This window comes from Tetrao urogallus (assembly GCF_951394365.1).
Source record: "Tetrao urogallus genome assembly, chromosome: Z".
NCBI classification, from domain to species: domain Eukaryota; kingdom Metazoa; phylum Chordata; class Aves; order Galliformes; family Phasianidae; genus Tetrao; species Tetrao urogallus.
Genome location: NC_136816.1, coordinates 71,941,989 through 71,958,665, shown reverse-complemented (window position 1 = coordinate 71,958,665; position 16,677 = coordinate 71,941,989). Strand labels below are relative to the sequence as shown.

The following is a 16,677-nucleotide window of genomic DNA, read 5'->3' as shown; positions in this document are numbered from 1 at the left end:
TGCTGGATGAGATCTCCTGGGAATCTGTCCTTAAAGGCAAAGGAACAGAAAAGATCTAGTAGCTCTTTAAGAACACACTTCGGTGAGCAGAAGAACTCTCCAGCCCCCAGCAAAAGAAATCAAGCAGAGGAGGAGGGTGACCAGCATGGCTGAGCAAGGACCTGCAGCTTAATCTGAGGGAAAAGAGGGAAATGTACAGGAAATTGAAGCAGGGATGTGTAATCTGGGAAGGACATTTTCCACAGGGATAAGATCAGGGAAACCAAGGCATAGACAGAGCTGAACTTGTCAAGGGATGTGAAGAATAACAAGGGGTTCTACAGGTACATAGGCAGGAGGAGACAGACCAAGGAGAGTGTTCCCCCTCTGATAAATGAGGACAGAGAACTGGATTCCTCAGACATGGAAAAGCTGATGTGTTCAATAAGCACTCTGCCTCCGTCTTCACTGGTGGCCAGGCTCCTCCCTATGTCTGCCAGGACCCTGAAGCTCTAAGTGGGGGTGAGAGGAGCAGATTCTACCCTGCTGTAACAGTGGGATGTGTCCAAGACCTCTGAAACTGAATATATATAAGTCAGTGGGGTCAGGTGATATCCATCCTAGGGTTCTGATAGCGATGGCTGATGTAGTTGCCAAGCTGCTTTCCACCATATGTGAAAAATCACGGCTGTCGGGGGAAATCCCAGATGACTGGAAAAGGGGAAACATTGCTCCTATTTTCATGAAAGGGAGAAAGGATGACAGGGGAACTACAGGCTAGTCAGTCTCACCTTTGTGCCTTTGATCATGAAGCAGATCCTCCTGGTTGCCATGTTAAAGCACATATGAAACAAAGAGGAGATCTGAGACAGCTAGCACAGGTTCACAGTCAATGGTTTACGGGCTGGTTCGGCCCGGTTCCGTGACCAGTGGGGCGGAGGGATCTTTGGATCTGCGCCTCCAGAAAAGGGAAACAGGGGACCCCAAAATACTTGAAAACAACGGCAATAATCTGAGGTGGAACATATGATTTACTAAATATAGTATTAGCAAAATACAATGAGAGAGAGAGAGAGTGTGTCTGGATGGTAGATAGACCTCACCACAATGCTGAGGTGAGAAGTGCAGTCCAGTTGAGTGACTGAAGAAAAGCAGACAGCGAAGCTCAGACAGCGAAGCACAGACGGCGAAGAGCAGGCGTAGAAGAAAGTCAGGTGACCTTGCACAGAGTTATATCTCCTTGCTGACCACAAAGCCTCCTGGGGAAACGTAGTTCTTCTCCGTCGAACGAACATTCAGCAGAAGTCAACCCCTCCCCACCCCCCCAGTGCATTACATGATGTTATGGTGTGGAATACTGATAGCCAAAAATCATAAAACCATGACATTCACCAAAGGCAGATCTTGCCTGATCAATCTGGGGGCTTTCTTTGATGGAGTGACACATCAGTGATCAGAGGAAGAGTGACAGATGTAATCTTCCTGATTTCTGCAAGACCTTTGACATAGTCCCTCACCACATCCTTCCCTCCAGATTGGGGAGGTGTGGATTTGAAAGATGAGTGGTTCAATGGATTAAGAACCGGTTGGATGGTCACAGGCAAAGGGTTGTGATCAATGGTTCTACATCTGGGTGGAGGCTGGTCACAAGCGGTTTACCTCAAGGGTCAGTCTTGGGACAAGTATTCTTTAACATCTATATCAATGACATAGACAGTGATGTTGAGTGCATCCTAAATGTCATATACAGTTGTACAAACTGGAAGGAGAATCCCTTGAGAGCAGCCCTGTGGAGAAGGATTTGGGGGTCCTTGTGGATGAGAAGCTGGACATGAGTCAGCAGCGTGCGCCTGCAGCCCGGGAGGCCAAATGTGTTCTGGGCTGCACTAAAAGAGGGGTGGCCAGCAGGAAGAGGGAGGTGATTGTCCCCCTTTACTCAGCTCTTGTGATGCCCCATCTGGAGTACTGCATCCAGGCCTGGGGTCCCCAGTACAGAATGGATGTGGAGCTCTTTGAAAGGGTCCAGAGGAGGGACACTGAGATGATCAGAGGGCTGGAGCATCACTCCTATGGAGAATGATTGAAGGAAATGGCTTGCTTAGCTTGGAGAAGAGAAGGCTCTGTGGAGACCTCATTGTGGTCTTCAAGTACTTGAAGGGAGCATATGAATAGGAATCAAAATGATTTTTTATGAGGATGAACAAGGGGAAATGGTTTTAAACTAAGACAGGAGATTTAGGTTAGAAATTAGGAGGAAGTTTTTTCATTCGAGGGTTTTAAATTGTTGAAACATGCTGCCCAAGGAGTTTGTGGATGCCCCCTCCCTGGATACATTCAAGGCCAGGCTGGATGTGGCTCTGGGCAGCCTGGTCTAATGGTTGGTGACTCTGCCTATGGCAGTGGGATTGAAACCAGATGATTTCTGAAGTCCTTTTTAAGCCAGGGTATTCTATCATTCTATGATACTTCCCATATTCTTTAAATATAATGCAGCTTTTAAGGATATCCTACAGAAATCACTGAAGTATTCTGGTCACTTGTTTGTAAGTTTGCTAGATAATTCTAAAGAGAGAATAAGTCACAGTGTGACGTTTGGATTTCTTTCTTTTTTTTTTTTTCTTTTTTCCTTTTTCTTTTTTTATTTTTTTCCTTATCTATTAGAACAAACTGAGTTGTTTGGGTATGTTACATGATTTTCGTGAGAAATACTTAGAATTATTTTTATTTATTTTACTTACATAAATATGTTCTAGATGAATGGGTGTTTCTTCTCTAGTTTCAGTTCTCTTCTGAAATTCTCTGTGGAAATAAAAACAAAACAAGCCCCTGCTGCTTTCCTTCTTTCAAAACTCATGAATCTGCGAATAAATAAATAATGCAGACTGAAATAAAAGAAAATTATCTATGGGCAATCCTAACCATAGAAAACTTTGAAGGAAGATTAATCAAAAGCAACGACTTTTATAAGTTGTTGATCTTTTTGTTTATGATTGTATTAAATGTAAATCTTGCAAACTTTATGAAGACATAATCAATATTTAACTCCAAGTTTGTAAGGGGGCTGTCTGGTAGTTTGTTGTTGCTTAAAATCCAAGAAAGTGATACACAGAATGCAAGCATCATAATTCAGCAATCTAATCCTTTTTTTTTTTTTTCTTTTTTTTTTTTTTTCTGGAGTGTCTTCTAAATTTGATTCCAGTGACACAGCAACACCCAGAGGTATCTAAGCTCTTGAGCCTCACAAAACTGCTTCTGTCCAGAAGGAGAAACATGGAAAATGATAGAGAGCTGGGAGGGGGCAGAGAGAGATTTTTATTGGAAGCTGTTAAAGTGGTTGCTATGAGACATTCTCCAGCTAACACAGGCACTGCAGCGAGTGTAAGGCTGATAAATCATACCTCTTGTATTATACCTTTCCATTCTCCTTTTTCTTTCTTTTTTTTTTTTTAACAGAGCTCTTATAGTTGTTTAAGATCAGAGACAGCATCTGCCAGTTGCTTTTTCTTGCCTTTTTCTCTCTTCTTCTGCCTCGTGCAAGATGGAGCTAGAAAAGAAAATGATCAGCTCCTCCAGCAATTCTTCAGCAAGCTCCAGAGAGTACAAGGTGGTGATGCTAGGAGCAGGGGGAGTTGGCAAAAGCGGTAAGTTTCAATGGCAGCATATCTGGGGAGAAAGGGTGAATTGGGAATGTAAAGTTGAAAGAGGAAGAATGATTAATGAGGAATTTTATTCTTTCATTTTTTTAAATATAATTGGTGGCTGGGGCAATGAGTCAGCTTAATTTGTTACAGAGTGAGATATTATAAGCCTTTTTTTAATTAGCTATTTTTGCAAAACAATCCCTGGCTCCACTGTAAGGAGGAGAGAGTGGTCAGTTCGCTGCTGTTAGTGTAAGTGCTCATGTCACTTGCTGAGAGGTGATGGATAGTGTGAATGTAACTTGTTGGCCTGCTGGCCCTTGAGCCCAAGCAGAAATGTTACTAACTGCAAAGTCAGCTGTACTGTGCGAAGTGTGGAGGATGTCTACAGTGACTGTTTTCTTCCCCACAACTCCTGACTTTTTGCTGAGTACTATTATGGCTCAGCTGGTGTTGGTCTCCTCTCCTGTCCCATCAGTAACAGAATGCTTGTCTGAGCCTCATTCCAAGAGATAAAGAAAAACTGTAGCATGTTTTAATAAAATCCAGTGCTGGCAAGATACGTCATTATTTTCCCTGGACAATGTTTCATTGTCCCAGATTTTATCACTGATTTATTCTCCCTGACAATTGTATTCTCTATTCTTAAAAAGACTTTACAGAATGTGCAGTGTACGTCTCAAAAACCAGTGTATTGGTCTGAATACATAACAATAATTTAATTATATATTTTGGAAATTCAGAGAGAAAAAAAAAAGAAGAAAATAAGCAGAAAAAGTAATATAATAATAATACAACAGATTCCAAATAAATTTCAGGATAAAGAAAGTTGTAATTCTAAATTGTAATAATTGTGTAGATAAAACAAGTTTTATTTCCTATTCAAACAACAGGACAAGGTGGCAAATATAAAAGATTAAACAGGGCAAATGGATATAATTTTCTGTCTGTATATGTTACCTCTGTTTTGTTGTTATGTTTATCCTCAATGTCGGTGCCACATCTTTCAGTGACAGCTATTTTCCCTACTGCTTAACCAAGGCAATAATTCTGGCACAGGTGTTATGCTACGATCGCTATATAAAATGGGGAAGGATGTTTATCTGAGAGTAACTTTCTGCATTTTCAAATTAACTTGTCCATAGTAAAGCAGTTATCGAGGATGTCTGCTGGAACTTTCAACATAATGTCCCCCTTTTTCCCCTTCAACGTAGCCAAAAGATGGCAGCAATTTTTTCCAAACATATTCTTGTAAGAAACATGTTTTTTTGAAGGAAAAAAAAAGGCAAAATGTACCATACTCATATTATAAAAGTATCACAGTATCCAACTTACATACACATTGAGGAAAAGTTTGTTTCCATTTCCTGCATTATAAGAGTTTTAAAGCATGAGTTTAAAGAGATAAGCAAGAGTTTATTCAAATGTTATTATTTCATTCTTCAGAAAATTTTATCTGATGAATTAATGAATTTAAACCCCTCAGAGTTGTAGATTACGCAAGATAATGACGCATCTCAGAAAATGAGAAAGGTCAGATAATTAAGAAGAATTGGATGTTTGTATGATCTAGAGAAATAACACTGGGATGAAGTGTCTAGTCATGACATTCAATGGGATTAATGAAAATCTGAGATAAACTGAGGGGGGGTAAGGTGGGGGAGGGAATAAAAGATCTGACAATTAAGAAACTGATAAAGGAGGAAGACAATTTGTCATTTATTGACTAGGAGTTTCCAATATGGAATGGGTATGAAACACTTCAGTGTAATATTGAGATAATCCCTACTGCTCGAATTGCAATAAAGAATTGATGTAATATTGTGAATCATTGATTAAGATTGACTGAAGTGCAGACTAGATTAATTTACACCAGATTAAAAATGGAAAATGTCCAGAAAGACTATTTATATTATTTGAAATGAGGGCTACATTTTCCTGATGACCTACATCCACTGTCCAGGAAATTATGTGTCCAGCTACAGTAACAACATCAGAATTGAATAGGGATGCGAGAGAAAAAGTTCGATTTACATCTCTGATTTTGATACGTAAATTATATATAGGATGACATATTGATAATATCCTAGCTTGTTTGTCCTTCCTCTAATTTCTTCTTCCCTTTTTAAGCCATGATAAAAAGAGTAACAGTTGGGATTAAGTTTCTGAGTGGGAAATCTCTTTTAGATAAAAGACTTTCAGTACGTCATTCTATTCAGTGTTAAATACTTCAAATAAGAAAATAATTTTCCTTAAGAGCCAACTCACAGAAATTTTAGAAAGCATCATTTTATCATAAATATAGTTCACTTTAATGGATCCCCTGGTTAATCTGACCTCCTGTTTCCCACCCTCTTCTGTGTGACTTCATACTGTACATATAGAGGTCTTTTCACTGAAAACTTCACATTCATTTTGATGGGCTGTGAGTAGTCATTATATGACAGAATAGGTAAGAATGAGGAAGAGGGCACCAGTAGTGGATGTCCTTTTGATGTTAGTATTACAGAGTATTTGCCTTGGGTTTTAAGTCTTATTCCTTCAGTTGTATGTTCCAAGATAACAGATTACACAGGATGACAGTCAATCTCTTGTTATTTGATCTACTCAGTGAAGTAGAAGTTCCACAAAAGCTGGCAATAGAAGTTAAGCTCAGCACATTCGTATCTGAAATCTACCACAGAAGAGTAATAATGTGTAGACAGACAGTGATTTAAGAGTTGTGATTTATGTATCTGAACATTTCAAAATTAACTCCAGAAAAAAAACACACCAAAAACATCAGACTTCTGAACAGATTTCTGTGTTTAGTTAATATGTACAAAGTTATTCACCTGGAAAGATACTTCTCTATCATTATTAGATATTACAGATTCCATAGAGTGATTTAACCCTTTAATGTTTTCTGATTTTTTTTTTTTTTTTTCAGAGTAGTGCACTAATTTATTATCAAGCACACCTATATATTTTGTCATAGATTTGCTGCATGGATAGATAAAAATAAAGCTAGAACTAGGAAGTAAAATGAAATAAAAGAATATAAAATGGGCAAAAAAAAAAAAAAAGTATATAAAGGCATACTTTGAAAAAAGGTGTTGTTTTTTTTTTCACTGACTTTCATTTGACTACATTCCATACTGAAATTAAATATTTCTAATATTCATTGTGTGTGTGTTTTCATTTAAAAAAACATTTTGATACTGTCCTCTCTGGTTTTATGACAAATCTCAGGTAACCCTGTACTGTTCAAACCTATCTCAAGTTGACTGACAAAATTAAACCCTAAGAATTCTTGTGTATTTGAAACAGATTTTGTTTACAAATTCCCTTTTAGCTCACATCTGAAAGATGAGCCTGATGCTATCATGTTTCCTAGTCTATGCAGCTTGAAGTTTTGGTTCCATCTTTGTTTCGCAGTTATAAGCACATACACAATTGCTCCTAAATCCTGAAGCCAAGTCCTAATGATTTATATTTTGTTAGATAATTACACTAATAACAATAATTAATTCCTGTCCTCTCTGTTAAACAATAGCAACGATTAACTGAGGGGATGTAGAATAACTTCCAAAAGGAGTAAAAAAAATTAGTGTACCAAGCAAGTTAATAAAATAGAAAAACCTTTGCTACATGAAAATTTATTACAAAATTATTACTATAAAGGCATCCTCCAAATATTATTTGTATTATTCCATGATCTAAACATACTTACATTTGCTGAGTTGAATGAAAGTGGTCTTCTGATTTTTTTTTATTTTTTTAGGTATTATTATTTATTAATATTAATTAAAGTATAAGGGAAGGGAAGGGAAGGGAAGGGAAGGGAAGGGAAGGGAAGGGAAGGGAAGGGAAGGGAAGGGAAGGGAAGGGAAGGGAAGGGAAGGGAAGGGAAGGGAAGGGAAGGGAAGGGAAGGGAAGGGAAGGGAAGGGAAGGGAAGGGAAGGGAAGGGAAGGGAAGGGAAGGGAAGGGAAGGGAAGGGAAGGGAAGGGAAGGGAAGGGAAGGGAAGGGAAGGGAAGGGAAGGGAAGGGAAGCTTTCTCTGTGAATTGTTTCAGGCAGACAGAGAAGAAAAGTGTTTCTTGGTCTGTTTAGCAAATTTAGCAAATGTTTTTGCTGTTTATTTCCATCTTACTTTGTTGCTGTTGCTGTTAAATGTTCTATTTCTACAAATACAAGTGACTCATTTGATTAGTTTCAGGATCTTGCATACAAAATAAGTTCAAAAATGTATAAAAACAATAATGATTTTGTTATGCATGAGCTTCTGTAATAGGAATTAGACTAAGTGCATAATTTTGCTTTTATTCTTTGATTCAGATCCAAGTTGCTTTTTTGGACTAGTTTTGCCACTTATTCAGATTTGATAAAGAAAATTCAGTGTCTATTAATTTCAAGCATATCCTAGTAGTCAGAGTTTGCAGTAAATATAGATGCTTTTCAGATCATGAAATGCATTCTGGAGAATTGATTCATTTCAGTTATTTGTTAATCGCTTGGAGATAAATTAGGGTGTGATGCAGGCTACACTGGAAGAGTAAAGTAAGAGGTTGCACTGATCTGAGAATGGAAAGTAATATTTGGTTCTGCTGATACACATCTTACACCAGGCTAAATATCCTAGAATACACTTCAAAATTTCATCAGATTTACTCAGTAGATGGGTCTTTTGTTTGCTTTTTTTTTCTTTTTTTCTTCTCCTTCCTGATAGAATCATAGAATCATAGAATCACCAAGGTTGGAAAAGACCTAAAAGATCATCCAGTCCAACTGTTCACCTATTCCCAATAGCTCCCAATATTTATTTATATTTACGCTGATATTTACGCTGTAGGACTATACTACAGTTTCACTACATATTTCCTTGTCCAATATTGCCACTATCTTATCCTCAGTATTCTCCCAGTAAGATACAGCTGTGTTTCCCCAGATGCCCGGTAAAAATGATCAATGGAAAGAGGCTGGAATTCTGTTATCTTCTGAGCCAAACCAATATCCAGAAGGAGAATTAAGTTACTGTTCAGTATGAGCTGACTTGAAAAATGTAGACTTTTGAGTGACTAGGCTGTGGATTGCAGTTAAGGGAAAACATTTTTTTTCCTTTCCAAAGTCAAAGCATAATTTTTGGTGTCCAATTTTGTGCTTCTTCTCTTGTAAATGTAAAATTTTCCATTTTTTTTTCTAAGTGGAACAACAATACAGACGCTCAATTAATGCAGACGCTCATCTTTGCTAAGAAAATTAGCTCCTCCCCCTTCCCTCCCCCCCTTCTTCTTCTGTCTGAGGGGGGGGGGGGGGGGGGGAGGGGGGGGAGAAGAAAAAAAAAAAAGGCTTGTAATATATTCTAACAATCTGTCTAGTAGTGTTATCCAGGGGGGTTGGTACTGGGTCCAGCCTTTTTTAACATACTAATCTGTGACATGAGTGAAGGGAGAAAGTACACCCTCAGCAAGTCTGCTGAAGATATGAAGATAGGAGAAGTGGCTGACATAGCAAAAGGCTTTGCTGTCATTCAACAAGAAATAGGTGTTCTGTTGGACAGAAAGGAGCTTTTAGGTGTTCAGCAAAGGCAAGTGCAGAGTTTATACACCTAAGGACGAATAAAAACATTCATTAGTAATAGGCTAGGCCTTGGCCTGCTGGAAATTAGATCTGTGGAGAAGAACCTCAATGTCCTGCAGGTCAAGAGAGGTGATCCTCCCCCTCTACCCTGTCCTGATAAGGCGATATCTGGGGTACCATTTCCAGTTCCCCAGTTCAAGATAGGGAATTACCAGAAGAATCCAGCAGAAGGCTACAAAGATTAGGGACCTGTAGCACTTCCTTGATGAGGAAAAGGTGGGAGATTTGAGATAGTCCAGCCTGGAAAAGGGAAGACTGAGAGAAGATCTTATCATTGCTTTTAAACATAAAAATGACAGGAGTCAAGAGAAGGGATCCAGGCTCATTTTGGTGTTGCCAGCAACAGGAGAGGGAACAATGGGCACAAATGGTTACACAGAAAGTTCCATATGAACATGACCTAGAACTTATTTGCTTTGTGGGTGACAGAACAGGAAAGACTGCCCAGAGAAGCTGTGAAATCTCTTGCTCTGAAAATATTCAAGACCAACCTGGACACTTGCTGGTGCAATCTACTGCAGGGACCCTGCTTTATTGGGGGTTGGACTAGATGATCTCAAGAGGTCCCTTCCAACCCCTACAACTCTGTGATTCTGTAATTCTGTATGTTTCTGTGATCTGTATCTATATCTATATCTATATAACATTTTCTGAAAATTGAGAAAGAAGAGGACTAGAATTTCTTAATGTAGAGGTAATGAGTTAAATGGTAAAATCAGCATTAAAATATGTAATTAAAGATGTATGAGATCTTCCTTTCACTTCCTTTGTTCAGTAAAAACAATATATCTCCTTCAATATATGCTTAAAAGCAAAATTGGAAAAGTTTGTTGTGTTAGAAAAAAATCATTAACACTCCTTCACGCATGGCTATAGTTCATCCTCTAAGTTATGAGGGTTTCTGCATATCAGGAAGCATGCTGAGGTGGTAAACCAATTAATAACAGTTACCTGATGTATCTGTTGGGCAGTAGTATACATAGAACATAAAAAGATTTGTTAGTTTACTTCTTTCAAATACCTACTCTCTGTTCTGTCAGTAGAACTGATTCATTCACTGAGCACCTCCATCCAGACCTCTTTTAAATGAACAATGTTTTGAAGAGATTAAAGTTTGCAAAATAATACTTTAATTTATCATCTTCTTACAGTGTGAATTATTGAAAGATAATTTTACCTACACACTGAAAATTTCATCGAGATGTGCCCTGCTCTGCTTTTCTCAATCATAATGCTTGTCATTACAGAGACAGGAAAACTCTGGGGCTGTTTGGCAACAATAAGAATTGAACTCAGATCTCACAGATCCTCCTGATTTCAATCACACATAGATCAGCCATTTGAAAGGCCCTGACAGAAATAAAGGAACAAGCACTATTTCATGACAGTGACTGGGCACTGTCAATATCTTCGCTGAAAGCAATCTGCTGAGGCAGCCATAGGAACTGTTTCCCATCCAAACCACCCCTCCTGCTGCACTGAACCATCTGCAATATTTTCAGCACGTTATCTGCTAGAATTTGGATGACAAATGGATGGCCCCAAATTAGGGCCAGTTTTGAAAGCATGATTAGGAAATAAATTTATTTTCCTTTTCTTACTGATTCCTCTCTTTTTTGGTCCATATTTTCCATTTTACTTATTTCCATACCTTTGTTAATCATTTTTCAATTTTAATGTGTTAATTAACTATAATTAGCTTCCTTCAAGACTTTTTATTTATTTGTTTGTTTGTTTGTTTGTTTTCAACATGAGGAAAAACTAGTAAAAGCTGGAAGCAGTCTAACACAGCTCCACTGACTCATATTGGAGATTAGTGTAGCGCAGTGTCTCAGATTCACAGAGAGTGAGAAGACACCTTATAGTGAGCTACAGTCATTTGCCAGAAAAATGCCTATCCAGTAAATAAATTCCTGTGGAGACAGTGGTTGAAATCACTTGGTTTCAAGCACTACGATGAATATCCTGAAAAAAGATCACATAAAATGTTGGTGGTATAACAGAAGACGTTGAACTTTCTCAACAAGTGTTCTTGCATTGTTGATGTGTGACAGATGGCAGCAGAGGGGCAGTCTGATATAACAGTGTCTGGCATGGACTGTGTGCGAAGCAAAGGTGTGGAACTGAATTCCTCTATGCAGAGAAAATTGCACCCATTAACATTTGTTGATGTTTGCTGAACATTTATGGAGACCAACCAGTGGGATGTGTGCTGTGAGTCAGTGTGGGATGTGTTTCACTAGTAGTGACAGTGACAGTGGGTCATTTCTGCTGGCATTAAGTGGATCTTTATTTTTGCTGACAAAAATGTATGGCTAATGGCAATGACAGTGCTGAAAAATAGTGATTTGCAGCTGAGCATTTGCCCTATCAAATGTTGTCATTATGCTCTTTGCATCTGTTGCAGTTTCCATGGAAAAAAAATAGGAGACATTATTTTTGGAGCAATCCACATATTTTTGAAGAGACCAAATTCAAAATTTAAAATATGTTCTTAAGTTTTAAAAGTGAGTTTCATAATGTTTGGAAAAACAGAATCTTTAATCAGTCAACTGAGAGGCTGATGTACACTGTTTATTAGTGTACGCTGACTACAGCTATGAGTAGAGCTGTTGTTTAACTTCTTTCTTGGAAACCATATTTTTTATTTTGTGAATATATTTATTTTGTGAATATCATTTATTTAAAATTTATTTTGTGAATATATACAACAGCTGGCTAGAGGGGCAGAATCACCTCCCTCTACCTGCTGGTCAGCCTTCTCTTGATTTCTGTTGCTTTCAAATCAGTAGGGCTTTATTTTTGAAATTGCAAAAAAACATAAGATAAACTCTAAATTTCTGCTTTTCTTTAGATTTTTTTTTAACTTTCTTAAATAGAAATGACTCAGCTTTTTTTTCAATTTAAATTAAAAAAAATAATCATTTTGGATTTTCTATACTGTGGAAACTCTTGTTACTGATGTTATACATACTTTTTTGTTCATCACACACAATTAGTCTACTAGAGTTCTTCATAAAATGATAGATTATCTAGACAGTTTTTGAGGCAGAAGTGTATTTTTTGGGCCTTATAATATCTATTTATTTTTAAAAATACATGCTAGAGACACTTTACGTCTCTGCTGGGACTAGGGGAGAAAAAATAACAGTCTATCACAATAATCCAGGTATCTCTTGTGATGTGTTGAAGTGCAATGTCTTATACTTTTCTTTCATTTACAACACTTTCAGTGGATTTTCTGATGTAAATTATAGCAATGATTTTGCATCATAATCTGTCAAATAGTACTGATCTGTATTTATGATAGTTGAAGACAAAATACCATTTTTGAATTTTTTCTAAATGTGAATTGACCTTAGTTCTTAAAAGTTATTAAATGTCTGACATTACAGGAGGCTGCAAATCACATAGCTTCCATTTTTTTTTTCTGAGAACACACTCAAAAGTGTACCTAGACAATAGTGGTCAATGTCTCAGTGTCTGAACAGAGAACAAGGATGAGTGATTTACCCCAGAGGTCAGTACTGTGAGTGGGGCTATTTAATACCATTATCAATTACATTGATAGTGGGATCATGTGCACCCTCAGAAAGTTTGTGATTGACACCAAGATGTGTGATGTGATTGAAATGCCTGAGGGATGTCATTCAGAGACCTAGACAGACTTTATCTGTTGGCCAGCAGAACATCACAAGGTTCAACAAATCCAGAGCAAGGTCTTGCAAGCCCTTGCAACTAGTTGTAATTCCCACTATCAACATGAGGTGGGGGATGAAAGGATAGAGCACAGCCTGCCAAAAAGTACTTGAAAGTGCTGGTGGAATGACAAGCCGGACATAAGACAGCACCATGCTCTCACAGCCCAGAAAGCATGCCCTCAGCTGCATCTATCTCAAAGGGAGCAATGAATCCTAGCACAAGAGGTTACTGAAAGAGCTTTAAACTAGCTACAAAGGGGGAAGAGGACAAAACAGGCCTCACAAGAGATGAGCCTAGGGGAATGACGCTTAAGCTGGGGGTGAGGCAGTTGACTCGACTGAAGTGCATCTATACCAATGCATGCAGCATGAGCAACAAGCAGGAACAGTTGTAAGTGATTGTGGGTGATTGATCAGTGATTGATCAGGCTAATTATGACCTTGTTACCAAAACATGGGGGGGAGTGGTGGGACCACTCCAATGATTGGAGTGCTGAGACAGATGGCTACAAGCTCTTCAGAAGGGATAGACGAGGAAAGAAGGGTGGTGGTGTGACCCTTTATATTAAAGACTGTTTCGAGGTTGAAGAGCTTGGGGGGGGGAATGACAGAGTGGAGTGTCTATGGATAAGGATCAGGGGGAAGGCCTGTAGGGGCAACATCTTGGTGGGGTCTGTTATAGACCACCTAATCAGGATGAAGAATTGGATGAGGCATTCTATGAGCAGCTCGCGGAAGTCATGCGATAGCCAGCACTTGTTCTCATGGGAGACTTCAACTTCCCTGATACACACTGGAAATATAACACAGCACAGAGGAAGTAGTCCAGGAGGTTTCTAAATTGTGTGGAAGATAGCTTCCTTATACAGCTGGTAGGAGAGCCTAGCAGGGGTGGTGCCCTGCTGGACCTGGTCTTCGCTAACAGAGAAGGACTGGTGGGAGAAGTGAAGGTTGGGAACAATCCTGGGCAGAGTGACCACGGAATTGTAGAATTCTCCATTCTTGGAGATGTCCAAAGAGTGGCCAGCAAAACAACCTTCTTGAACTTCCAGAGGGTGGACTTTGATCTGTTCAGGGAGCTTGTAGCACAGGTCCCTTGGGAGTCGCTTCTCAAGGGTAAAGGGTTCCAGGAAGCCTGGATGCTCCTCAAGACGGAAATCTTAAAGGCGCAAGAACAGGCTGTCCTGAGTGCCGTAAGGTGAGCCATAGGGGAAGACGACCAGTGTGGAAGAACCGGGAATTACTGTTGAGACTCAGGGAGAAAAAGAGAGTCTACATCCTCTGGAAGAAGGGACAGGCTACTTGGGGAGATTTCAAGGAAGTAGCTAAGGTATGCAGGGAGGAAGTTAGGAAGGCAAAAGCCCAACTTGAACTCAGGTTGGCCTCTGCAGTAAAAGACAATAACAAATCCTTTTATAAATATATCAACGGCAAAAGAAGAACCAAGGAGAATTTTCATCCTATACTTGATGCAGCAGGGAATGTGGCCACGAAGGACAAGGAGCAGGCTGAGGTTCTCAATGCCTTCTTTACATCTGCCTTTAATAGCCAGATCAATTATCTTCTGGGCGTTCTACACCGTGATCTGGAAGTTTGAGATGCTACTCAGAATATGCCCCCAGCAATTTAGGTGGAGACAATCAGAGAGCTTCTCCTCCCTCTGGACTGTCACAAGTCCACGGGACTGGATGTGCTACACCCTCGAGTGCTGAGGGAGCTGGCAGGGGTGATTGCTGAGCTGCTCTTGGCCATCTATGAGTGCTCCTGGTTAACTGGAGAGGTCCCAGAGGATTGGAGGCTTGCTGATGTGACACCCATCTTCAAGAAGGACAGTAAGGAGAGGAACTATAGACGTGTTAGCCTGACCTCTGTACCAGGGAGAGTAATGGAGCAAATCATCTTGGATGAGATTGCATGGCACGTGTGTGGTGTCCAGGGGATCAGGCCCAGCCAGCACGGGTTCGTGAAAGGCATGTCATTCTGACCAACCTCATCTCCTTCTATGACTGGGTGACCAGTCTGGTAGATGAGGGAAGGGCTGTTGATGTAATCTACCTAGACTTCAGCAAAGCCTTTGACAGAATCTCTCACAGGCTTCTTCTGGGGAAACTGGCTGTCCGTGGCCTGGAGAGGTATACACTTCTTTGAGTAAGGAACTGGCTAGAGGGCTGTGCCCAGCGGGTCATGGTGAATGGAGTTAAGACCAGCTGGCAACCCGTTTCAAGTGGTGTCCCCCAGGGGTCGGTACTGGGGCCCGTCTTGCTGATGCGACTCCCATTATTTAATGGGAGATAAAACAAGATATTGTCTAATCTTTATTGATGACCTAGATGAGGGGATTGAGTGCACTCTCAGTAAGTTTGCAGGTGACACCAAGCTGGGAGGTGGTGTAGGTCTGCCTGAGGGTAGGGAGGCCCTGCAGAGGGATTTAGACAAGCTGGATTGCTGGGCTGAGGTGAATGGGATGATGTTCAACAAGGCCACGTGCTGGGACCTGCACTTTGGGCACAACAACCCCATGCAGCATTGTAGGCTTGGAGATGAATGGCTGGATGATTATGGAGAGGAAAGGGTCCTGGGGTGTTGGTTGATGCTTGGCTGAACATGAGCCGACAGTGTGCCCAGGTGGCCAAGAGGGCCAACGGCTTCCTGGCCTGCATTAGACATAGTGTGGCCAGCAGGAGTAGGGAGGTGATCATCCCCCTCTACTCAGCACTGGTGAGGCTGCACCTTGAGTACTGTGTTCAGTTTTGGGCCCCTCATTGCAGGAAAGATATTGAGGCCCAGCAAGGTGTCCAGAGAGGAGCAGTGAAACTGGTGAGGGGTCTGGAGCACAAGTCTTATGAGGAGTGGCTGAGGGAACTGGAATTGTTTAGTCTGGAGAAGAGGAGGCTCAGGGTAGACCTCATTGCACTCTACAACTTCCTGAAGGGAGGTTGTGGTGAGGAGGTATTTGGCCTCTTCTCCCAGGCAACAAATAGAACCTGGGGAAATGGCTGCAAGTTATACCAGAGGAGGTTTAGGTTAGACATGAGGAAAAACTTTTTCTCTGAGAGAATGTTCAAATACTGGAATGGCTCCCCAGGGAGGTGGTGGAGTCGCCATCCCTGGCAGTGTTCAAGAGGTGTCTGGATGAGGAGCTGCATGATATGTTTTAGTGCTTGTGGTGACAGTGGTAATGAGAAGATGGTTGGACTAGATGATTTTTCAGGTCATTTCCAACCTTGTGATTCTAAGATTCAAAATTTACTGAGAAATTCTATGATCCTAAAACTTGAAGCCAGCAGAGTGAGGCCAGAGGGGTGATCCTACCTCTCTATGCTCTTCTGGTGAGACTTCACATGGAGTACTGTGTCCAGATGTGGAGTTCTAGGTACAAGGGAGATGTGGACCTGTTGGAGAACATTCAGAGGAGAGCCACAAAAGTAATCCAAGAGATGGAACACTTCCTTTAAAAGAGCAGGCTAAGAGAAGGCTCTGGGGAGACCTGAGGGCAGCCTATCAAATTTTGAAGAGGGGCTATAAGAAAGAAGGGGATAGACACTTTCACAGTGTCTGCTGTGATAAGACAAAGGGAAATGTTTTCAGACTAAAAGAGAGGACATTTAGATATGGTATGAAAAAGTTTTCATTGTAGAGTTAGTGAAGCACTGGAACAGTATGCCCAGATGTGTAGTGGTTTTTCCATCCCTGGAGACATTCAAGGTCAGGCTAGGCCAAGCTCTGTTCAACATGATCTA

At 40.3% G+C, this 16,677-nt stretch overlaps 1 protein-coding gene across 1 annotated transcript in view; it reads left to right on the top strand.

The window, feature by feature from the left end:
• Positions 1–3,517: 3,517 nt before the first annotated feature.
• RIT2 (Ras like without CAAX 2) overlaps positions 3,518–16,677 on the top strand; it is a gene marked incomplete at both ends in the record, with an annotated part of 185,676 nt that continues 172,516 nt past the window's right edge. The window contains one exon of the mRNA XM_079548697.1: positions 3,518–3,620. Within this exon, the coding sequence (XP_079404823.1) occupies positions 3,518–3,620 (103 nt within the window). The remainder of the gene's footprint in view (positions 3,621–16,677) is intronic.